This window comes from Neodiprion lecontei, chromosome 5, assembly GCF_021901455.1.
Source record: "Neodiprion lecontei isolate iyNeoLeco1 chromosome 5, iyNeoLeco1.1, whole genome shotgun sequence".
Lineage (NCBI taxonomy): Eukaryota > Metazoa > Arthropoda > Insecta > Hymenoptera > Diprionidae > Neodiprion > Neodiprion lecontei.
In genome coordinates this window covers 2,142,286-2,166,580 of record NC_060264.1, presented here as the reverse complement: position 1 = coordinate 2,166,580, position 24,295 = coordinate 2,142,286, and the positions used below count along the sequence as shown (strand labels likewise).

The window sequence follows — 24,295 nt, the reverse complement described above, 5'->3', positions numbered from 1 at the left end:
TAGGGGAGTCGGATGCTGGGAAGGCTGGGAAGTGACAAGTGCGCTTGGAGGAAGCAGCGTCCATCCTTTTCTCTTTTAATTCTGTGCCGACTCCGGTGATTTCAAGTCGATTGTTCAGTCATCGAAGGGTAAATGAAACAGAGCGAGAAAACGGATCGCCGTTACTTAGCGAATAACCCGTCGGCTAATACGGAGTAAACTGAAACTCCAATATTTACGTTCTCGTTACGCAGACGTATACAAAAGGATCGTGGAGAGGGGCGGAGGGGAGGAGGACAGACAACACCGATACTCTCTACGGTGTGCGGGCGGAGCTGTATGAATTCGAAAAATGTTCCCACGGTCACGTCGAACCGAGTTGATCGCCACGTTCGTCCCAGTTCATCTTTCGCGGCGCTCAGCGTCCTGTGAGAGCGGCCTTGACCGTTGACCGTTCTATTTACACCATTCTCATCTTCACCCACTTCACTCGAACCTGAAGGATCGAGGAAGATGAGTGGGCACGCAGTCGTCGTGTGGGAATGGGAAAATCGACAAGCTAGATGGAGGCCGTACAGTCCGGCGGTTTCCCAGCACCTGGAGAGAGCCCATTGCAAAAAACTTACCAGGGTATTCTTGAACGACGCAGATCCGAGCCTCGACAGGTATGAGAAAATAAAATTTACACTAAAATGGCAATGGATCATTTCTATGAGCTCTGTCATTTTTTTTTACCATGCAGCTTGCTTTGTATTTTAATCGTACCCTGATATTCATATTTTATCTAAAATCGTATTTACCGTAAAAGATTAAAACTGACCCGATCTTACCCCACCATTAGATGCTACTTGGAACGATTCTCTATTGAAAATTGGAAAGTTGAATTCTTCCTTCGTTGAGTTACCAAGAGAAGATGATATAAATTATTGAATAGTCTAAATATTTCAGCTCGATTGGTTCCACGATGCTTGGGATTTAATAATAGCAAGCTTGAGAATTTCGTTCCCTGAAAAATAGCCACATATTTCTGCGTACACACTTGTATTCTTCTCAGTATTGCTTATTGGGTATTGCAAGGTCTTCTTGCTAGGACTTGATTAGTTTTCGGTGTATTTTTCCATCTGTTATGAAAAAAAACGACAGTTTCGTCTGTATCAGATACTACATCAATCTGAGGACAAAGACGCAGTGCAGTGACGATGGCACGGAAACTCATAACGTTAGGAGAAAATTTTACTTGCCTGGATCACCGGCAGGAAAAGGTGCCAAGTGGGAATGGGTCGGTGACACTGACGATTGGCACACTTACGACATGGAGGTCCAGTGCCTCATAGAGGAAGCATGGGCACGGGTGCGTTTAAAAAATTCTAAGATGTAACTTTTCTGGTTCGAATATTTATAAATCGTATAAGAGCAATATTTCTCTTAATTAATTTATTACCTTTTGATTTTTCCAGGGTGACAAAACAATTGACGTTTCCAAAACATACCTCGGCTTTCCTTACATAATAAATTTTTGCAACCTTACTCAAGTTAGATGTTGCACAGGTTATGTACGCCCGATCAGACGTATACAGCAGGCACCGTATCCTTTAGTGAAAGTTGCGCTTGAGGAATTGCCACCGACTACTGGAAGAAGAGGACTAAATGGAACTGTCAAAAATCCACATGCTAAACCAACACATAAGAAATTACCCAATGGGACTGGAAAGAAGAGTAGCAAGAAGGTAATGCAAAGTGCTCGATGATTGATTAGTAAAGTAGTTGAATCATCTCATAAAATGGGTTTGAGAAGAACCTTTGAAAGCTTACATCAATACTAGAGTCAAAACTTGATCAGAACCTATAATGATTTCAAGCATAACATTTTTTTAGGGAAAACATGGCGATACAGGACCAACAAACATCGCTCGTGTGATATTGAATAACTTGAATATTTTCGGTAATAAGCATGCGGAAAACGTGCCAGTAGAAAGCACTACAGAACCAGTTCAAAAACGCAAGACACGGGATTCCAATTTACTAGACATTGATTCAAGCAGCACCAAAAGTGGTCGGCGTCCTAGCGTTGATACAGTATCCACCTATCTCAGTCACGAAAATTATGTTGATTTATTAGACAGCAGTGTAGGGAGTGACGATGCCTTCAAGGATTCAGTTATTGGTGAGCAAGAAGCTTACTCAACATATTGCAAGAAAGAGAGTACATCCAACATTAAGGCCAATCATTCGTTTCAGGCGTTGTAGTCGAAGCTCCTGATGTCATATCTCAGTATGTAAGGGTGGTTGAAAGTGCCGGTGCTGATTCGTGTCCTGTTTGTTTGGGCTCTCCTGAGCCTCTGACAGTCGAGTTGACTCGCTGCAGACACAGGTTACACCTAGCGTGTCTAAACGCAATGATTAGTTCACAACAGCAACCAATGTACATACAGTGTCCAGTGTGCCGATTGATATATGGAGAAAAGAGAGGAAACCAACCTCCAGGGACAATGAATTGGACCAGAATACCGCGGTCTCTTCCTGGATTCCCGAACACGAACACAATTCAAATAACTTACGAGTAAGTAGGCGTAACATTCTCGCAAAACTGACTTGATTTCATTCGGTTTTCTCGATTTTACGCGTTTCTTGTTGGTTTCTAGCATTCCATCAGGAATTCAGGGTCCTGAGCACCCAAATCCTGGCCAAACATACTACGCAGTTGGCTTTCCTCGAGTTTGTTATCTCCCCGACAACGACACAGGCAGAAAAGTCCTAAGACTACTGCAAATCGCTTTCGAGAGAAGGTTGATCTTCACCGTTGGACGGTCAGTGACTACGGGCCGAGAAGATGTCGTTACCTGGAACGAAATTCATCATAAAACTGAGTTAGGTCCGTCGACCTTGGGACATGGGTATCCCGATGCTTCATACTTGGAACGAACGCTCGCGGAACTCGCGGCACAAGGAGTTTCCGATGGCCAATCAGTGACTGGTTTCTACCAAGAGCTTCATTGACTCAGGTATTTCGACGTTTTCGCTTTGCGAAAATATTCTTTAGATCAGGGTTGGGCTGAGCAGCTGTGCAGTTAAACTGACGAGAAAAGACTGACTGAACAAGAGGAAACAGTCTGCCAAACAAGAAATCAATTTTTTTTCGTGGTGAATAAATTCTGGCGAATATTAATACTATTTGGGACATGCAAGATGGTCTCAACAATGCCTTACGTATTATACAATAATTATCGTTGGCGTAATAGCTTTAATTTGCAATTCAATATTAATAGCTTTATATTATACTTACATATAAGCGTGAGAGCGTGTGCGTGTGTGCGTGTGCGTTAGCATGTGTGTGTGTGTGTATTCCGCACATTTTTTTTCAAGTTTTTTGAAATATATTTCTCAAATTTTGTGTAGTTAAATGGATCTGCAGCATTATATTCGTGCGGTTGTTTTTAGTCTGCTATAATCTCGAAATGTTAATTTACCTTGCGTTAAATTTTAAATGGAACAAAATACTATGAGGAGAATGGTGATCCGTGCTTCCAGAAAAATATTATATACTATATACATATACGTAGATTTATACTCCATCAAAATGGTATTAATGAAAATAGATATATAGATATATTTATGATAGAAATATATTAAATAAATATAACAATTAGTATAAAATATACAAATTACACTTTCTCATCAGATTGTAATTTAACTAATTTCAGATTCAACCAATAACCAACCTTTTTCGTTCTTCCTGTATGTACCTTGCGAGTGCCGTGTTTGGACACTAGCAGATATTGCACAAATTTCAACATACTGACAGATACTTCAGTCAGGTTGGCAGATAGACGGCCAGGGTCTACTTAATCACAATCAGAGAAGGGACCCAAAGCTTTGGAAAGTCTGAGAATTCTCCGAATAGTGCAAATCCCGCAGAATTCAAAGCAGATACAAAAACAAGTACATTCATGCTATATCTAATGATTTGGGATACTCAATTCTTTATGGTATACTCCAGTAGCGTTTTTTGGTATCAGTATAGCCAGATGATATATGCCAACACAGATACGCATTATCGGGAGTATTATTATGAGCTTGAATTCTGAGTTGAAATTTAAAAAATACATATTTTAATCGGCCCAAACTCGTGAAGGATATCGAAACGACTTGGACACTTTTTGGTAATCCGTGGTATAATTCAAATTTCTTGGCGCCGAGAACTGCGGCAACTCGGCAAACATACGTGGCGATGTTCGTTTGCAAGTCATGCGTATATAAATTACCAGTGAGTTAATTATTACAAAAGTCAGGGAGTGAGAAAAAAAAAAGAAATGGCAGAATGTTGACAATTGATTATGTCTCCATAACATCATTTAAAATGATCGCCCAACGGTGTGAAGTAAGGCCAACTCTATCACATTGTGATCAGGGGGACTCCAGATATGCTCAAGATGGCCGAGGATTGATTTTTCTGATTTAAACGAACCCTGTAAACGATGAAATTCTAATATGATAATATTCGGAAATTTCTCTGAATGTCTCTCAGATTAAAGCATTGAAACGTGATTGGTTTTTAGTTGGTGTGAATCATTGTGATCAATGTGACTCTGCACCTAAAATTGTCAGAAAATAATATCGAGTCGCGAGGCAAAACCGAGCCGTCTCCGTGTGACAGCGGTTTCCGCTAGGCGCGAAATTGTTGCGACACACAAGTAAAGAATCACTCGTGTGTGGGGAGAGTGTATCTTAACAACAACAACAACAACAACAACAACAATAACTGTAACAGACTTAAACTATATTCGTTGTTAATTGATACGCAAAAGCTTTTCATCCGTTATTGCTAGCATAAATGAGTAAAGTTAAGGAGCACCATAATTGCGTTCTGTGCGATTCGAAATTAGATTCCAAAGAAGCTCTTCAGGAACACTTCAGGTAATCATAATATACCTTTATGTACCTCACTCTTCGCGATTTGTTCCGTTCGTTTACTCTTCTATTATTTTATTTTATTTTATTTTTTTTCCAATTTTTTCTGTTATTTAATAAATCGCCCATTCTTCACGTCAAAAGTTACACTTTGTTGGTTATGTTTTTTGCTTACTCCCGTACTGTCAGTCCGCCGTTATGTGACAGATTAATCACGGAATAAAGTAGCTTGATGGTCGAAACACAAACAACGACGCAAACAATGTACGAATCAAATAAATTGATCACTGAAATAATTCAATATTATTTAATATGTTTCAAGATTTTGACATGTAAAATTCAGAGTGTATGGGTAAATTGTGATTATGGAATTATGGTTCTTTACTGTTTTAAAATTATAAACATCCTTTCCTATTACAATTATTATCTTTTTGTCATTATGAACAGAAAACATGCCAACAAGGAGATTGACGCACGGGGACGGCCGTGTATGCAGAAAACTAATGCTGAAACACGATGTGATATTTGTGGACAATCATTTGATACAATACCTGCCACTATAAGGCACAGGTTTAAGGTGCATCCAAATTCACCGACGAAGTTTTACTGTCCTTACTGCGGTATGCAGTTTCCATTAAAGGTCAGGTTTGTTTTTACTTGTTTTTGAGATCTTTGGTTTCTCACATTCCACACTTCTACGAATGATTCTCTTTTCTTATTTTTTGATCATATTTTTTTAATAATTATTTTTTTCCAGACTCATCGAGATAATCACCAAGCTACTCATGACCCTGAGAGCAGTACAAATACAAATCATCACAAGTGTTGCAAACAATGTGACGTTTTATTTTACAATGGAAAAGCTCTGGACTATCATTACCGATCAATTCACAAGAGGTACTAATATTCTAATCTCATAATCAGTATAAGATTAAAAAAAAAGGTTCAACTATAACTTGTTACGTATGCCATCGATCTTTATTTATCCACATTAATTTAATTGAGCAGGTTCGATTGATCTAAGACTTTATACGGCAGTAACACTTTTCAATATAATTAAACGTCATGCACATGTGTTGGTCGGATGTAAACGAAAATGGAACATTCGTTATCATGTTGAAGATTTGCCAAAAATTTTCAATTTCCAGAATGGTTCATCTCTTTCAACCAATACTGACGCCACCACCGAGTAACAAAATCAAAGTAAACTCCATGAATGACGCGTTGAGTGCATATTATTGCCATTTATGTGGAGCAGAATATGTTATAAAGTTCAATCTTCAACAGCACTTGGAAAACGCACACACACAGGTAAGTGTTGCGATCAATCGTGTTTTCTGCTGCCGAATTTCGGTTTTGTTTACACCTGACCGAAACGATAGCGTGATTCGAAAACTGGTACGATTTTATGACCATTTTTTATCATTACCACAGAAGGAGAGAGAGACAGTTCCTGACCACCTGATAAAATGTACTACCTGTGCGGCTATATTTTGCAGCAAGAGAGCATATGACGCACACAACATTTTTCATCAGCCTGAAGATCGATATGTTACGTCGGAGCAACAAAGACTGCAAACTGTGACAAAGGTCGATCAAGACTTTGATATTAGTAGGGTTGAACCTATCGCTGATAAATATCTCACAAAACATATGTCTCCAAAGAGACCTGCTAAACGTTGGCCAGAGGTGCGTACATTACATCGAAATTGGAAAATATCTGACACATATTATAATTGAATGATCTGTTTCAGAAAAAAAAGGTACAGCGGGTCTCGAGTAAAAGAGTCTATGGTGATTTCACCTCCTCTGAAGAAGACGATGAAGGCCCACAACAGCAGCAAATTGGAGATGAAGACTTGAGTGATTCGAGCGACACTAGTGACTCCAAAAGTGATTTACCGCTGGACCAACGAATAAAGTCCAGTTAACGGAGTCAGAGTTGTGCAGCCTGAACGACGCAGCCTTGTTACCCACATTATTATTACTAAATAATTATCGTTTGAGATAAATTATAGAGGCCGAGAAAAGTACTTAATACGCCCGAGATAACAGAAATAATGATAATAATCAGCTTCCTTCTTCACCTAAATATGCTGTAATTAGTTTTCTTTGATTGTGCATTCAGAGTAGTTTTGATGACAATTCATCACTACATGGTCATGTTGAATAGTTAATGTACGGAAAATTACTGGCTAAGCTATTAGTCGATTTTTCATTATCTCTTTCTTTATCTTATTCCGAGAAACAAGTTCAATACAACGGATGAGAATTAAAAAATACCAAACTCTGAATGTGCTGAGCATATCGTTTTGCGTGATACATCTGTAACACATAAATATACAAAGTTGTATCTACAGGGTATTCGAAATTTTACCCTCAATATACGTATTACATAGGCGAGAATTCTTTGCCGATATTGAAGGTATGCTTGGCTAGTTTTGTATAACAAGGTACAGCATGAAAAAAAAAAAAATGTATAAAACTGCCTCAAGCCAAATGGCAGACGAAATTCCAAGGTCACAGATCGGTTTTTTCGCCATGAACACTGTATACAATATTTGCATTCCACAGTTAATCGCTCACGCGTACATTTTACTGCGCGAGTTATTCCTTGGGATTCGCTATCATTCGTTTCACGCCAATTTGTCTTGTATATTTCCATATGTTGCTTAAAAGCAAAGTGTAAAAAAAAAATCGAGCATGCGCGAACTATTTGCAGTGAAATATATTGCGGCGAGTTCAATAGGAAACTGGATGGATGAGAAAGGTCAATCTTTCACCTAATAAGAATCGCAGAGATATTTATGGAATACTCAATCTTCGTGAGGCGGGAAAAGGAGGGGGGGAGGCTAGGACGGAGTATTCAAAGTCTTGACAAGAGTTTGCTGGTTCTGAGGGGGGGTTGAGAGACATGCTGCATGTCGATCCGGTATAAGAAGTTGGGTTTGATAATTCTTGCGGCCAGTTCGACGCGAAATGACTGCAGCTCCTCGGGATAGTGTTGGCACTTTGCCGGTCGCGGACGCTCCTGCGGACGCCCCTGAGGCGAAGGCCCCAGGTACGAGATCTCCCATATTTCCATAACGTGCGACATACGCCAATTAATAATTATGCGATGAGAGATCGAGCAACTAGACAGCAATCAACCAGTTACTCTTACCATTTCATTAATTATCATGCCATGTAATCCGGTTTTGAAGGCGAGCCTATAATCACCTACGCGTCCCGTGAAAGTCTGTGTGAATTGCGACTTGTCATCACGAAAAAAAGAACGATTACAGATTAAGAACTATGTATCTATATGCGCGGAGAGAGTGTTTACATCGATATTTCGAATATGGAACATAGGTTCGAACCATGTGGATAGTTGAGATCAAGCTCATTGTCAATTCCAGATATTGGCACACACCTCACCACCTGTGCCTTGGACAAATTCATATGCGTGTAGTGGGAACACATGGAGATGTTTTGCCAAATTTACAGTCAAAACTATTTCATCAAGTATTTTAATATCTACGAGATTGAAGTTGGTAATGTTATCGTAACGAAACATTGGTGAAAAAATCACTATTTTGAAGGAACTAAGATCTCGAAATACGAGTGTGTTTTGTTTTATCACGGCTTGCTGATTTCAGACAATTCAAAGAACGCGAAATAACGGTTTTTCATCAGCGCGAATCGTCACGATAACGTTACTAACTTCAATGTGTTTAATATCCGACGTAGATATGAGGTGGAGGTCTTTTCTCATTCTTGTCTTGTACTGTGTTATAGCTATCGAGATGAGAATTAAGGCTGAAAACATATGCACATACATACCATACGTCAGCCGTATTTTGTAAAAATGAGAATCAGGTGAATAACAAGCTTATTTAAACTGCCTTTGTATACTTCATACCTGTGTCACAGATTTTCTATCAGCACGATCATATCTCCGCCGCGATTGATGTTTTTGTCATATACGGTATATTAATTTAGTAATCTAATATACTCGACGACTATTAGATTATTTTGCGGCTTGTAAAAGGCGTTCTATCGTTGATATAATATCATTGATAGCTGACTATGAACGGCTTCATAGCGATCAGAACGGATAGAAAAAAAAAATTAATATGGTACAAAACAAAAGCAATGAACCTGAATGACGTTCGACAAACGTTTCAAGGTCGTGTGGTTTACTGGAACGAAATGCGATACAATATTTTTCTTCTATTTAGTTTGGCTTGTTATAATAATTACAACAATTATTGTTCGTACCGCATGAGTTATATTGGAATTGATTGTTACGTTACGGTAACGACGAAGATTCGTGGAAGCAAACTTGCTACCTCTGCGAAAAATACATCCGTCTGGATGAGGAATTGATACCATCAATGCAATTCAGGAAAATGGATATTCAACGTTGTATGTTAGACGCACGGTACGTGATGAATGCATGAATTATATATCTCTGGGTCTGTAAACAATATATGTAATCCTATCGCGAATGAGCGAGTTTTGAATGATTACCATATAGCCTATTAGTTTATTACACAATCTCGAAGTCTGATGTATGTACGATATATTATTTGCTTATCGACAACATTCAGTTGCGTCGATCCGTATTGGTGTTATACACCGAGTGAGATTACGTCCGTAAAAAATGTGCGAGTTTGGATCTCGATAATTACTTATATTTATTAAATAGAAGCTGGAACTCAAATTCAACGATAAATCCTCCGTGAAATATGAGATCTCTGTACAATGATAGCGTCTTAATCATCGTCGATCGGTGATTAAAACGTCAATGTTTTTTAATTCCTTGTACACATGTACATGTACCAAAGTGATCTAATAAGTGATCTGATTTTTGAATTTTTTTTTATTTACGATCATTTCATTCCATTCGATCAAGCTGATACGTACTTTAAGAATATTTTTTCCTTCACTAGATGATAGAATTTTCTTGTAACATATGTACAATTTATTTATTTGTCGTCGAATATTTTTCCCTTTGAATGTCGTTACTCCTATATTTTTTCATTCGAATCGTCTCTGACCCTGCAGGGGGATTTGGCGTAAGGCATCTTGAGATACTGTTGATGTTTTGTGGTATGACCATTGCCTACATGCTTCGAGTCAACATGTCTGTGGCTATTGTGGCGATGTCCGATTCCTCAACATCAAATCCAGACATCGAGGTAATTACTTGTAATTGTAATGACTTAAATCTAGTTTAACTACTTTGAACTACATTTAATTACATTCATTACATTATAGGTTTATATTCATACCTACCATCGATTCGAGTTTTTTTTAAATCTGAGTATAAATATGAAACCGGTTGAATTCTCTGTCTCGTGATTATCGTACAGATAATATATTCTATAATTATACCCCGCTCATTTTTTTTCGATAATATTATGCATATTATAGTGTATTATTACACTCGAGTTGTAAGAACTGAATCAGACAAGAAAAAAGAATCATCTTTGCAAAGTGCTCGCGCTCTTTCTTTATTAATCTGCTATCGTACGACGGAGATTTGCAAATGCGATAGGTACGTATGAATACATACATACATACACACAAGCGCACTAGGCTAAGGTGATCAACTTTTTAAAGTGTCGAGGCTAGGTAAATTGGGTCGCGAAATTATGTCCTGAAATTGAACACTTTTTTTTCTTCCTCATTTAAAACGATTTTCATCGGATCGAATTATAATCATTTCTAATTTGAATTTTAGATTCCTTGTTATAACGGTCTGGTGATTTTTCAATCATACAGTTTTGAAATCGTCCAATCAAGAAGCTGATTGCAATGCCGCAGGTGTGTGCATGCGCAAGCATCCTCATCGATATTCCCACGCTTCTCGACGATTGGTACATTTGATATTCACTGAATTTAAATCTACATAGCAGTTAATCGACATTGTTTAAGCACAATTATCGTTAGGCACAATGTGAGATGTACAAAATGTACAATTTAATATCCTCATTTCACAAACATACTGATAAATTAATTTTTCTCTCATCTCCCGCAGGATTTTGGCTGGGACTCGTCGACGCAATCGTATATACTGAGCTCCTTCTTTTGGGGCTACGTCATAACTCAGATACCTGCAGGCCAAATCGCTCACCTGTGGAGTGCCGCAAAACTTTGGTCATTATGCATGTTCGTTTGCGGGGTTGTCAACATTTTGATACCGGTTGCCGCCCGTGTCGGAGACTGGGGTGCCGTATGCGCCTGCAGAATCGTCATGGGACTTTCCCAGGGCTGCGTTCTTCCCTCCGTCCACACTCTTCTTGGAAAATGGGTTCCGCCTAACGAACGTGCACGATTGGGTAAACTGCGAAGATTTTAAAAGATTTTCAAAATTACCACCCACAAATTCAGGTGTAAAATTGGTCACTCAAAGTAGGAACTTGACAACGTGCAATGCTGAATGGACACTTTCGGTGTTCAATTTTAGGTTTGAACCCATGTAAATTTTTACAGTAGCCCAAGTCTTTTCCCCGTGTGCGTCTCGTATATATGCAAAATTCTTATTCTCTTTAATTTATTTTCATAATTTGTATAAGTCATTATAAGATTCAACGAAAGTGGAAAAAAAGGTAACAAACTGGGCAGTATAAACAACGATAATATCACGTGTTATCTGGTGTGTAATGTGAGCATCTTCTGTCTTCTTCATACGTATATTTGAATATTTTTAAGGATAAAGACAAAAAAAAACTGAAGAAAAAAGAAACCTGATAAAATAACTAAATGCGATACAGCTATAAGAGTATGTACGTAAACAAGAGATTAACGCGGCATGTTATAGCTGTAGAATGTATTAAGAAATCAGCGTACATAAAATCTTTACGTTATATAGGTTGCGCGTGCGATTTGCGTACATTTCGTATCGCAGACACGGTTACATAATTTTTTGTTGTTTTGGAATTGCGTAATCTCAAACAATTAACTTATGTCGTGTTAACTGAACCTAACTCACCTGTAGACACTCGTCTACACACCATGTCATGCCATTCGAGAGTAACGTAGATTTTCGTATATTTTTTCTTCATTAAAAAAAACCTGAAACGATATCAATTATCAGGTTCTCTTTTAAATTCTACTCAAATGTTTTTCACACTTCGAAATAGGATAAAGCTAGAAGAAAAAAAAATGAAGAAACTGGGGGGTCGAACGTCAAGTAAAGTATAACAAGTATATATGTTTTTGTCATTCTGCGTTGGTATATTGCAATTATATCATTAATCTTGGTGTTATCGTTATGATCGTGTCGTTAAAAATTTTTATTTTCAGGAACTTACGCGTACGCGGGAGCGCAGTTTGGAACAGTAATCGGACTTCCGGTTTCTGGACTTCTTGCCGCATCGTCGGCCGGATGGCCGAGCATCTTCTACCTCGTAGGTGCGATCACCATCGTCTGGTCTGTCGTCTTCTTTATCTGGGGCTCAGACAGTCCGGCTCGTCACCGGAGCATCAAACCCGCGGAGAAAGACTACATCGAGACAAGCCTCGGGCAGGTCGATGTACAAACGGTAAATGGAATTCATTAAATTACTGCTAATTGCTGCATCAATTCGGTTTGCGCTACTCTGTGAACATGCAAGGAAATGAAAATTATTAATTCATTGTTTATACATTCGGCAGCAACATTCCACACCGTGGATAAAGATAATCACCTCAGTTCCTGTTTGGTCTTTGATCATCGTTCACTGCGGTCAAAACTGGGGCTATTGGACATTGCTCACGGAAATGCCTAGCTACATGAATCATATTTTGGGATTCGACATCTCAAAGGTAATAATTAGGAAACGCTGTATAACGTTTGATCAATAGGTAAGGCTGAAACGACGAAAGTAGTGATATAAAGAGAAATTTGTGTACAGATCCCCATACCGACATCTCACCAACATTTTTAGCTGCTTCACAGCTCAGACACAAACTCTTTTTTTGGGGTAAGAGTAATCCCTATTCTGGTCGACTTCATCGATCATCGAAAAAACATCTTTCGCCTTGCGCTCTACGTTACCATTGTATCGATTATCAGAAAAAAAGGGTTTGCGCCTGAGCTATGAAACAGTTAAATGTCGGTATCGGGAGCTATACGCAGAACTTTCCTTATATTACTACCGATGATACTCCAGACCGAGTCGGCTAATCGGGCCTTTGAAATCAATTCTTGTTATTTTCAGAACGGTTTCATCTCCGCGTTACCTTACTTGGCTATGTGGCTGCTCAGTTTTCCGTTCAGCTGGTTTTCTGATTACGTGATACGGCGCGGCTGGGTTTCACGAGCTGTTTCAAGGAAGGTCTCGAACAGCATTGGGCACTGGGGTCCAGCGGTCGCTTTGATGGGTCTCGGCTACGCGACCGCCGAACATACCGTGATCGCGGTTGTCATTCTCGTTTTTGCGGTCGGATTAAACGCCGGCTCACTCTGCGGTTACCAAATCAACCACATTGACTTGAGTCCAAACTTTGCGGGGACTTTGATGGCCATCACTAATTGTATAGCGAACATTATGTCCATTGTCGCCCCTCTAATTTGCGGTCTAATCGTTACCGATCTCGTAAGTAAAAAGATTCGTGTTTTTTAAGCTATAATTATTGTTCTATCAGAGAATTTCCCTAAGTCATTTTTAGAACAACACATGCAAACTTGCTTCTTATACTCCCCGATTGTAAATATATTTTTGTCATACAGACGGACCTCACTCAGTGGAGAACTGTCTTCTTCATCTCGGCAGGAATCTATATCCTTTGTAACTTAGTGTTTGTTTTGTTTGGAAAAGCTGAAGTCCAGCCGTGGAATGATACCGAGGTGAAACCGGATAGTGGTCGGTATCGTTATTTTTTTTTTATCATAAATAAGTACCTAATATAGGTGTACGTATTTATACGTGTGTTGGGGTTCTTAGTCCGGAAAATCCTAAATACTATGTGCATGTTATCTAATGTTCATTTTACATCTTGAATTCTACAGAGAACGGAAGAAATCAGAGCAGCAAAAAGACCGACGGCAAGTCTGAAAATAAGTAACAATATGGGACGCGGAATTAGCTGAGGCGGTCTTCTCTACAATTTTCGGTAATACTACCTGACAGTATTATTGCGTACATTTATTCATCAAGTATGAGCACCACTCAAGTAAAATACTTACGAAGCTCGACTAAAATGCAATTCTGATTTCCGTGTGAGAGGAACGAAAACGCGTGGGGCAACTTGTATAATATACAAAATGGAAGAACCTGCACCGCTACAAGTCAGCATTAGTCAAGTATTTAGTATGCCTTACACAATAAAGCCAAAGTATAAAAAAACATAAAGCAAATTTGTATTTTTTTTATGTAATTTTAATAAACCAAGACACTGTGAATGTGAATCAGTATATGATCAGTTTTCAATGTAGAGGGTAAAAAATTAGCAGATTCAAAATTCTGATACGGATAGATGATACATTACTACAAATTCTTGATCAACTGACAAGTGAAAGGGATGTTACACGTTTGTTTGTGAGTAGTTTTATTATCTTTAAGAATATAACATGCACCGATGTACTAAGTTAATTACCGTATTGTTCCGAATATAAGCCAAAGTTTTTGGTCGTTAACAGCACCCGTCAAAATCCTCCCCGTTTTATACGCGGACCTGTCTTATGTGCAGGTAATTAAGACAAACACTCTGATGAAATACTGTCTCGGAATTAGGGGTCGTCTTATATGCGGGGTCGGCTTTTACTCTGAACAATACGGTATTGATCAATGTTTTTATTGAAGAAAAATGAGGTTGATATATAACCGTGACCACGTAAAGATGGCTGCTATCGAACAATATACATCCGTTTCACCTGTCTCTGTTTATTACGAGCATACATCTATATCTAATATCAAATATGTCAAAGATTATTCATTTACACCGCTAACTCATTGAAGTCTGAATTACAATGAATATGCGATGCTGTTTAAGGCTATTCCTTACACCTTAATTGGCTGAAATTAGCTTCGTCTTACTTTCTTTTCTCTATTTCTTCAGTCTTCTGTGTGTTAATTACTCATCGAAATTACAGTCTGTCGGTATTTGTCAAGCAGACATCCGAATAATAATACTATTTGATTATACTGCGTAATATAGTTAGTTATACTAAGTAATATAAATGATAAAGTCATAAATAATAATGTAGAATATTTCATTTGTATGATTAGAAATTCGCCAAAGCCTTAGTACATATGCATTTAAGGAAGCAGGAGGACATTGTCAACTTTAATATCACCACCAATGCATGCAGGGATGCAAAGAGAGAAAGATGGAGAATAATTGGCTTGAGTTTAGGAATTGATATGGGAGCGAATTGAAGAGGAGAATTATCAAAGGCTGGAGGTGCCATTTTACATTTTTGAAAAATGGCAATTCCAGCCGTTTTTCCTTATCCTGTTTAACCTGTTTAGCCACAATCGGATGCCACAGATTCCAATCGAGTGACCTCATGAATTGTACAATATCATAAACTGACACTGGTTTTGTACGTATTATACGCTTTATCAGCTCGGTAAACGTGTGTACATGCACACATCGTTGCATTCATACAGGACAGTTATGAAAAAATAATTGGAGACGAATGGGCTACACTGACAATGAGTATAGTTACAGAGTCACTGCAAGCAGCATGCAGCCACCTCCTCTTTATTTTAACATTAGGATCATCGCAGCTCGATTGAATTATGAAAAATGCAATCGAGACAAGTATTTCTGCAATGCTTAAAGCAATATTTAATAAATATACCCGTAGTACGCTATCTACAGTTCGTGAAGTATATAGGAAGCATGATAACTACCGCACCATTGGTGCAGTACACATTTTTTACCTTTCTTTTCTTCCCTTTAAGTGTTTGCGATTATAGTTAATTCTCTGATTTTCCAATCAATAATGGAATACAATATTCTGTCAAAATCTGTAGTCTCCTGTATTCGTTGCACGATTCTGTTTGATTGACAACTATTGCCATGTGAATGGACAAAAAGAAAGATCATTACTCCAGTGTTAGCAGCGATTACGACTGCATATTGTAATTGTTGTATCATTACTATTATCATCATTATTGGGTATTCATTTTTGTCTGTGACATTGAACTAAATATTCCTCATAAGCCGTTGGTAAAATTACAACTATAATAAGCTTGTCGCGCTATAAAATACTTGGATAGAAATGGAACTTCCAAGGTCCAAGAGTCACACGTAACGCGTTGTACATGTAACGCTGTCGCAGAGTCAGTATGTATTTCTGATGTACGATTTCGAGGTTGACACCCGTCGTGGTTTTTTAATTAGACCAACCGTTTAGTGTGGAAAAAATACAAATAAATCGAGGATGCGCAAGCAATAACATTTCAAGTATTACGTCCGATTCCCAGCTACTTAGCAATATCGCGGTAAATACGAACAACTTACTTAGAATAATAATTCCACAAATTACTAAATCACCGTGTTTTTTCTTACGAAAGTAATGACGGAGTGACAAAAAAAAATTTTCCACTTACACCCGTCAACGCGTTAAAATTCCTCACCGCGCAACAACCGGAGGACGTTACCCTGGACTCGGGCAACCCCGCGGTCAGTTCAGGAAATTAAACAACGTCCCCTGCAAGTGCCTCGAGTACGTCGAGTATTATAAGCTACAGATGTGGTTGTCGCAGGTAACTTTGCGGGAAGGTGGGAGAGATTCACTGCTGGTCTTGATATAAAGTCGTCCCGCAGGTTGATTCAATCGTCCTCTGCAGCTGCAGCGAAGAACTAGCGGCGTTTCCCCGTCCGGTGATCGGTTTTTCAATTTTCTACTCTCAAATTTTTCTCGAACAGTGTTCCTCCTGATTTCTTTCATCAATTTCGTCCCGGCAAAACATCGGGGAAATCGTATTGTCGGGAAATGGCACCCCAGGCAACAGCTTTGAGCACCGCGCCTCCTGCATCCGGCGAAGATGGTACCGTCAAGTCAAAGACCCAGGGAGTCAAACCGAGCGGTGAGTTATACGGATAATGTGTGATTTTTGATGGAATGAAATCATGCGACGAGAGGTCGCGGCGAGAAAGATTTTTTAATCCTCTAAAACTATTGTCTGTAATAAGTGTAATAGCTAGAGTCATAGTTTCCAATGTAGTGTATAGAGTACCAATGTATGTGCGCAGTGCATCATAAATTTCGAGAGTTTTTAACGGTTAGAGAGTCGGAGATAAAGATTCTTTATCTCTGTACTCCATTGAGCACATACGTATCATACAATGCCTCTTCATGCTGCATAGTCATCTTATTGTGCAAAGTCTGAAGATGATCTGATAATAATCGAACACTATAATTGTCAACAGTTTTTCACAGTATCATGCTGATTTCCTCATATAATACAATAAAAACTTCTTCGAATACCTATATGATCTACGAGTCAGTCGCAGGACTCGTTGACAATTATACGTTTCAAAAACGTTCGCAGGAAATCGCTTTCAATGGATTGCCGATTGTGTCCTTAAGACTTGATTTTTCATTTTCCACGATTAGCTACCTTCGGCTCGAGGCACTTCCAAGCGCTGCTCATGTTCCTTGGACTCTCATGCGGCTACACGGTCCGAGTGAACATGTCCGTTGCGATCGTCGCGATGACAAGTGACGAGGATACTCCAACTAATGGGAATTTCGACGTGAGTCCTCGGAGAACGATATTCCGCTATATATGGTAAATGGCCGTGAATACCGAACGCAGTATCAATAAATCTCTTTCCCCCCATCCAGACGTACAACTGGGAGCCATCGGTGCAGTCTCTCATCCTAAGTTCCTTCTTCTGGGGCTATGTGCTGATCCAGGTACCTGCAGGCCTGATCGCCCAGCGTTTTGGGGCCCGAAAACTTCTCGCCATCGCCGTATTCATCTGCGGTGGGATCAGCCTTCTTATTCCGGCTGCGGCCCGATACGGAGGATGGATATTCGTGTGCTTCTGTCGTGTGCTTATGGGACTTTGCCAGGGATGCGTTCTACCCTCGCTTCACACTCTCTTGTCCAAATGGGCTCCACCAGAGGAACGCGGCCGCCTTGGTAAGTCTCACTTCCATCATCGTCATTTTCCGCAAGATTGACAGAAATGAATTACCTCATCTGCAGGTACACAAGCTAGGTCGGTTAACATATAATTTTATTGATCTCTCTTACGTTATTTATTCGTTTGGAATTTCAGGCTCGTTCGTCTACGCTGGTCACCAATTCGGTACCCTAGTCGCGCTTCCGATATCCGGATTTCTTGCCGGATCCTCGGCGGGATGGCCTAGTGTATTTTACCTTTGGGGAACCGTGACGATCGCCTGGAGCATATGGTGGTTCTTCTACGGTGCCGACAGCCCAGCAAATCATCCGTCGATCTCGTCTGAGGAGCGTCAATACATTGAGCTCAGTCTCCGGACTTCGGACTGCCAAGACCAGGTGAGACTACTTGTGAAATATGAGCACCTGGTCACGGTTTTCTGCAGATGTTTTACCCAAATTTTATGTGCAAACATGACGAGAACAGGAAAAAAGACATAGTTAAAAAAACTATCTAGCGCCGGCCTTCGTTGCAGGTCGCGAGTCTGTAATATACGTTAGCTACTCACCCGCGACAGCTAGTTGTCAAATGTGTTGAACATGTGTTGAATGTCAATTGACTTTGGCGTATGCTGCATTATTGCGGACACGTATAAATCCGAGGGTAATTAGAGCCGAATATTTTCTTGCCTCACTCGGAAATCTCGCACCTTAGTACGAAAATTATTTAATCAATTAGAGCCGCATAATTCACGCGTCTATTTCCAAATAATATTCGCACCTTTCTGGAATCATTTCCATGGGTAACAATGATACCATTCAGTCCATTAATTATTCCCATCAATTTTCACTTTACCTTCATCCCCTTCCAAGAATCGGACTCTCAGTTGTTTATGCATACATGCATTAAAACCTTTATTTTTTTAAATATTTCCTTATCCGAACTTTGGAATATTTCGACAGGTGTGAGTTGCTGGTACACATTAGGCGTTTTTTTTTTTTGTTTGTCCCGCGAGTGTTTGCAAATCTTGTACATATTATAATTATTGACTTACGCCAAATTCCACTGCGCTATCAAGCCAGCAAATGCGGCTCATTGGCATTCGGTGAATCAAAAAGTCTCTCTGTCTGGATGCGGTAAAAGTACGTGATTTTAAACGAAAACTTGTTTTCTCATTTTTCCAGCTTCCCGAAAGCGATCCGACTACCACGAAGGTAAATACGGGGTCTCGTTACAGTACCCGATTTATCAAGTGCATGTCGATTAATATAATACTAATTTTGTATACCAAAAATATGCAACTAATCCCTCACTACCTTATTGCTATCATCGACGCACTGATTGTTATCTCAATTTATTCTGCACACGTTTTGCTCACAAGGCTGCGGAACTGTTGCCTATAAACACTGTCATGCTTAGTAATTTTCGAGCATCATTACTTGAATTTTTTTAAATTTGACCCCAACGAAAGCCCATTGCTGGATTCGGGGTGCTAATATATGTCAATAATCCTTTCTCCATAGCTATTTTTTCTATTTGATTAATCATTTATGACCGAACATGTGGAATTTCAACGTCTTATACGTGTGTACGTATGCGCATGATGGCGGATAGATTTGCACGATTAGCTAATTGCGAATGTATAATACATGTAGTATATACCGACATACGTACGTCTCAATAACTCTTCGTCACCTTAGGTTCTTTCGACCCCGTGGAAGGCGATATTTACGTCACAACCGATGTGGGCCTTGTTAGTCGTCCACTGCGCCCAAACGTGGGGATTCTGGATGCTGCTGACGGAAATCCCAACGTATCTTCACGCCATTCTAGACTTCAACATCAAAGAGGTGAGTGCAAATAACGATGAACGAGATAACTAGACCAGACTTACAGTCTCGTGTTCCGATTGATTGCGATCGAGATCAACTGGACCGATAAGCGCTTTTCGCAGGAATTAACCGGATAATTGCAATTGTATGGCACACATAGTCGCATAATCATTGTTCAATAATTGATATAGAGAAATACTTGGCGGGTTTACTTCAATTTTTTTTTTTTTTTTTTACTCTCTTTTATCAAATAATCATGCAAAGCGATGCGGCAAAGAGTCGACCCACATTGCCCTGGGTATATTTAATCATCACTCCACGTATGTACGTACATCATACATAAATGCCTTATATCTATTAGAGAAATATCTGGATTCCGGTATTATGCAGTTTTGATTAATTATTAAAGAGTTACGTGAGGAAAATGTTATGAATTATATGAATTACACAATCGTGATTTAATTGTGTGGCAAATGGAGTAATCTTAACCTGCGGGAGAGTTCCGCCTGTCTGGAATACCTCGCGATTCCATATATGCCAACGTACACTTAATAATGTAAGATACGATCATCGGTAGCAAAGTATTCCGAACAATACCCCATTTTGCAATGCGAATTGCGAGATTTATTATCGATTGTAATGATTTATACGACGACAGGATATGGCTTGTTCAATAAATTAATACAACCGTGCGTTAATGCAGACGACACACCACCTGGAAATATCGTCGCGAAAAATAATAATTGACGTCACGGCAAACTAAATTAACAACAATTTTATCGCCTATAATATTGTCGGAAATCAACGACCGCAACGAGGACGCGTTCGATCGTGCAGCGTATTTATTTATTTATATATATATATATATACATATATGGGTACGGATATCATTCTAGGTATACGTGTAACATATCATAAGTCATATGTATACGTATACGTACGCCTGGAAGTAACATTGAACCTTCGCCGAGGGCAGAGATGTGTCGTTTGCTTCGCGGAATGTAACGCGGATTGAATTGAAACGCCCGGGTTAACCATGTCCAGAAGTTCGTTTTATGGCGGTCAAGTTCGTATGATACACGATACGCGATCTACCGAAGGTAACTCTGGTAATTCCTACTCGGAAAGGATCAACGGACACGTACGTCAATTTATAAGAAAAAATAAACAGCTCCGAAGCGTCGTCAGACCGCAGCGATTATGCCGTCACCTGCATAGCAATCGACCTGATTTCGTAACTCATACGTGTAGTAGTTTCAATGTATAAACCTCGCTGTTCAAACGTGACTTCAGCTTGTACCTAACAGAATTTCCTCCGGCAATTCCACCTATCAGAAACTATAACATTTGCCGATCTTTGTGCACATTTTTAGACCTTCTAATTGAAAACAGATCGAATCCGAAAACTTGTCGAAATGCTCGAACAGCTGTAATGTATGAGAAACGTGAAATCCAGAGGAAAAATTTTCCCTTTTGTTATATTTGATACCTGTAAGTGGATGGAAACCATATAATATACACTGACGCTTTTTGCTCCATGATTATAGAATGGTCTTATCTCCGCGCTTCCGTACTTGGTAATGTGGATATTGAGTTTCCCGACGAGCTACATCTCGGATTGGACGTTGAAGCGAGGATGGGTATCGACGGGGAAGTCCCGGAAGATCTGCAACACGATCGGTCACTGGATTCCCGCGATTGCCTTGATAGCGTTAGGCTACGTGGACAAGAGCCAAACCGTCCTGGCCGTCGCCATTCTCGTGATCGCCGTTGCCTTCAACGTCGGCACGCTCTGCGGATATCAAGTTAACCACATGGATCTCAGTCCGAACTTCGCCGGTACCCTGATGGGGATGACCAACGGTACTGCAAACATTTTCGCCATCCTCGCACCCCTGATCACGGGATTCATAGTCACTAATCCGGTTAGTATGTATATATGTGTGTGTGTATATATGTATATGTTAAGTTTCTCCTGTTTTATTATAATTGCGAGAATGAAAGTCAAGTGGAAAAACTGGTGTAATTAATTATATTAACCTTCTTTTTTCTAGCACGAAGTCGCGCAATGGAGGACGGTCTTCTTTATCTCCTCCGGATTTTACTTCTTGGGAAATCTGTTTTTCATGTTATTCGGATCGGGTGATATACAGTGGTGGAACGAACCGTCGCGAACCGATTCGATTCCTAACAGAAAAATGTCGGAAAAATGTGATCAAATATCGCCTGCGTCGTACAGAAAGGCCAACGACTCGTTACAGCTTGAGAAAATTTCACATAAGGAAAGATACTAGTCTTGGCCAAAGGAATCGAGGGTCAACGCAGTATGACCAGAAAATAATAGCCATGATAACGAAACTGCCAACTTTTTTTAAGCATTCCGAAAGTACAAAGCGTCGTTACTTTCCATCTTTCGTAGAGTTATATAATTGGATGGAACAGTGCAAAATCGCTCGACGCACTCACTGCGTATACGAAAATATATTATGGGGGGCGGGAGGGGGAAGGGGTATTTAAATCAATGGGAAAATGATAAATTATTTATAAAGTAGTACGTGTATTTATATTCATTGTACAGTAATAGAAATAGTATATTTGCAGCGTATAATTGTATATAACGTAAATCATATTTTGTGTTTGTAATTTTATGGTCAGGATCATAATGTCGGTGTTTGGACCACTAATAGGATAACTGACAACAGTAGAATGTAAGTTCTGAAAATGTTTGTGAAAATACAAATATCTTTATGACCTATTCTTGATATTACCAAATTAATTGAAATCTGTATGTTGCTGTATCTAGTGGTTAAAATGAAAAACCAACTCTGAATTACACGTATTCTGGGACTTAATATCTCAGTTATCGATGACACTTTCTAGACTAATCGCACCGCAATGAATTTGAAAACGGCATTTAAATAGTCGTAGGAAAAGCAGCTGAGAAAATATGAAGAAAATTTTCTCGTTTTTAGGCTGTAACTACTGATCCGTTGCTCATAGCTTATTCGCACTACGCGCAATGGATTCCTCTCGTAAAATTACGTCGATATAGTGTATAGAAAATTTATTTTAAGCATTTCTCCAAATCGGTCAAATTATGACTGCCAAAATTATAAGGGGTTAGCCTTGCTTTTTTGCAATTTTGAGAGCCCACATTTTTTCGTCTCAGAATCGATTAGTACGGCTCTTTCTATACTGATTGGACCCTCAGGAATGCAAAAAAAGACATTACGAACAGCGTAGGACCAATAGCAGAGAAATTAGGAAGAAAATCCTTCATTCATTGGCGGTAACTCTTGATTCGTTGTTCGCATTGTATTCAGATAGCACACAATAGATTCCTCTCGCAAAAGTACGTTGATATAGTGCATCAAAGAATTGTTTCCAGCATTTTTTAAAGTCGTCAAAATTTACACCAAAAATAGAAGTGAAAAAATGCTAAATGTTTGCCTTGTTGACTCTTCGACCGTGGGGTTAGAATGTTTTCGTCTTCAAATCGATTCTAATCACACTTGACAATCCAATAGAACAACAGGGATCGTGAAAGAGGGATTAAAAATATTGTTGAACAAACACCTCAGTAAAAACGAAGAAAATACGATAAAATCTATGTATTTATTAATTCATTTCATTTCAGGTTACATCAAATGGTAACAATACAATATGACACGCATCCTATACTGCAAACAGGGATAAATTGCACCTCCACGCAGGCCGAAACTTAAACTAAACTGACGAACTACAATGATAACCATCACGAACGGCATTTATCATATTCGACTTAAGATGAGGCATGTTGCACTCCTTTTAACTTGTACAATTGGCAGATTTCGTACGTAATGTTGAATGACTTTTCAGCATTTTTCTTGTCTTTGAGTTTGATAGAATATAGAAACTTGTAAAGATACTATACACTAACACCCAACCACTTGTACTAGAATTAAGGCATATTCAATAAACTAAAAATGAAACTAAAACTATTCAGCTATAAATCAGTTCTTATTCTTGCCCACCTCTTTGACAATCCAGTGCGAATTTATTCATGTAGAAATTATTGGTCTCATTGTCAGAATCGAATTGTGTAATCCTTTCCTGACTAATTGGACCCCCAGGAACACGGAAAACGCAGCGAAGAGAGCGTGGGACCAACAGGAGAGAAATTACGAAGAAAAAAGCACCTCCTGAAAAATGTCGAAAACACAGGTTTTCGTTTTTTGGCTGTAACTTTTGATGCGTTGATCGCAGCGTATTGGGACTGCGCCCAATCGATTTCTCTCGCAAAATTACGTCGGAACAGTGCCAGGAAGAATTGATTCCAATACTTTTCAAAATCGCGAAAATTTTCGCCAAAAATACAAAGGGGTTAACCTTCCTTTTTTTTTGACCAAAAAATCTTTCGTCTCAGAAGTGATTTGTATGACCCTTTCCCGACCAATTGGACCCCCAGGAACTCGGAAAACGTAGCGAAAAGAGCGTGGGACCAACAGGAGAGAAATTACGAAGAAAAAAGCACCTGCTGA

The 24,295-nt window shown here is 39.2% G+C and overlaps 4 protein-coding genes across 11 annotated transcripts; all 4 read left to right on the top strand.

The window, feature by feature from the left end:
• Nucleotides 1-2: 2 nt before the first annotated feature.
• Nucleotides 3-3,918, top strand: LOC107228043 (protein deltex). 3 transcript variants are annotated; one of them, XM_046740073.1, is made up of 7 exons: nt 3-128; nt 234-644; nt 1,123-1,330; nt 1,437-1,706; nt 1,855-2,143; nt 2,218-2,539; nt 2,622-3,603. In XM_046740073.1, the coding sequence occupies exons 2-7, from the start codon at nt 493-495 to the stop codon at nt 2,974-2,976; spliced, it is 1,596 nt and encodes a 531-aa protein (XP_046596029.1). In that variant the 5' UTR covers nt 3-128; nt 234-492; the 3' UTR covers nt 2,977-3,603. The 3 variants fall into 3 exon arrangements, with proteins under 3 accessions (XP_046596029.1, XP_046596030.1, XP_015524874.1); XM_046740074.1 differs by lacking the exon at nt 3-128 and adding an exon at nt 3,681-3,918 and having other exon boundaries at nt 189-644; nt 2,622-2,981; XM_015669388.2 differs by lacking the exon at nt 3-128 and having other exon boundaries at nt 189-644; nt 1,138-1,330.
• Nucleotides 3,785-7,427, top strand: LOC107228012 (protein suppressor of hairy wing). 3 transcript variants are annotated; one of them, XM_046740086.1, is made up of 6 exons: nt 3,785-3,918; nt 5,335-5,527; nt 5,645-5,784; nt 6,036-6,198; nt 6,322-6,576; nt 6,642-7,427. In XM_046740086.1, the coding sequence occupies exons 2-6, from the start codon at nt 5,378-5,380 to the stop codon at nt 6,816-6,818; spliced, it is 885 nt and encodes a 294-aa protein (XP_046596042.1). In that variant the 5' UTR covers nt 3,785-3,918; nt 5,335-5,377; the 3' UTR covers nt 6,819-7,427. The 3 variants fall into 3 exon arrangements, with proteins under 3 accessions (XP_046596042.1, XP_015524837.1, XP_046596041.1); XM_015669351.2 differs by lacking the exon at nt 3,785-3,918 and adding an exon at nt 3,959-4,893; XM_046740085.1 differs by lacking the exon at nt 3,785-3,918 and adding an exon at nt 5,008-5,151.
• A 299-nt stretch (nt 7,428-7,726) lies between these two features.
• LOC107228029 (putative inorganic phosphate cotransporter) lies at nt 7,727-14,210 on the top strand. 2 transcript variants are annotated; one of them, XM_015669370.2, is made up of 8 exons: nt 7,727-7,948; nt 9,937-10,070; nt 10,913-11,213; nt 12,181-12,419; nt 12,532-12,681; nt 13,077-13,454; nt 13,589-13,721; nt 13,868-14,210. In XM_015669370.2, the coding sequence occupies exons 1-8, from the start codon at nt 7,867-7,869 to the stop codon at nt 13,921-13,923; spliced, it is 1,473 nt and encodes a 490-aa protein (XP_015524856.1). In that variant the 5' UTR covers nt 7,727-7,866; the 3' UTR covers nt 13,924-14,210. The 2 variants fall into 2 exon arrangements, with proteins under 2 accessions (XP_015524856.1, XP_046596033.1); XM_046740077.1 differs by lacking the exon at nt 7,727-7,948 and adding an exon at nt 10,616-10,751 and having other exon boundaries at nt 9,934-10,070.
• A 190-nt stretch (nt 14,211-14,400) lies between these two features.
• Nucleotides 14,401-22,627, top strand: LOC107228013 (putative inorganic phosphate cotransporter). 3 transcript variants are annotated; one of them, XM_046740075.1, is made up of 9 exons: nt 14,401-16,574; nt 16,625-16,898; nt 17,429-17,568; nt 17,660-17,960; nt 18,100-18,341; nt 19,128-19,157; nt 19,644-19,793; nt 21,323-21,700; nt 21,830-22,627. In XM_046740075.1, the coding sequence occupies exons 2-9, from the start codon at nt 16,805-16,807 to the stop codon at nt 22,067-22,069; spliced, it is 1,575 nt and encodes a 524-aa protein (XP_046596031.1). In that variant the 5' UTR covers nt 14,401-16,574; nt 16,625-16,804; the 3' UTR covers nt 22,070-22,627. The 3 variants fall into 3 exon arrangements, with proteins under 3 accessions (XP_046596031.1, XP_015524838.1, XP_015524839.1); XM_015669352.2 differs by having other exon boundaries at nt 14,401-16,898; XM_015669353.2 differs by lacking the exon at nt 19,128-19,157 and having other exon boundaries at nt 14,401-16,898.
• Nucleotides 22,628-24,295: the final 1,668 nt, after the last annotated feature.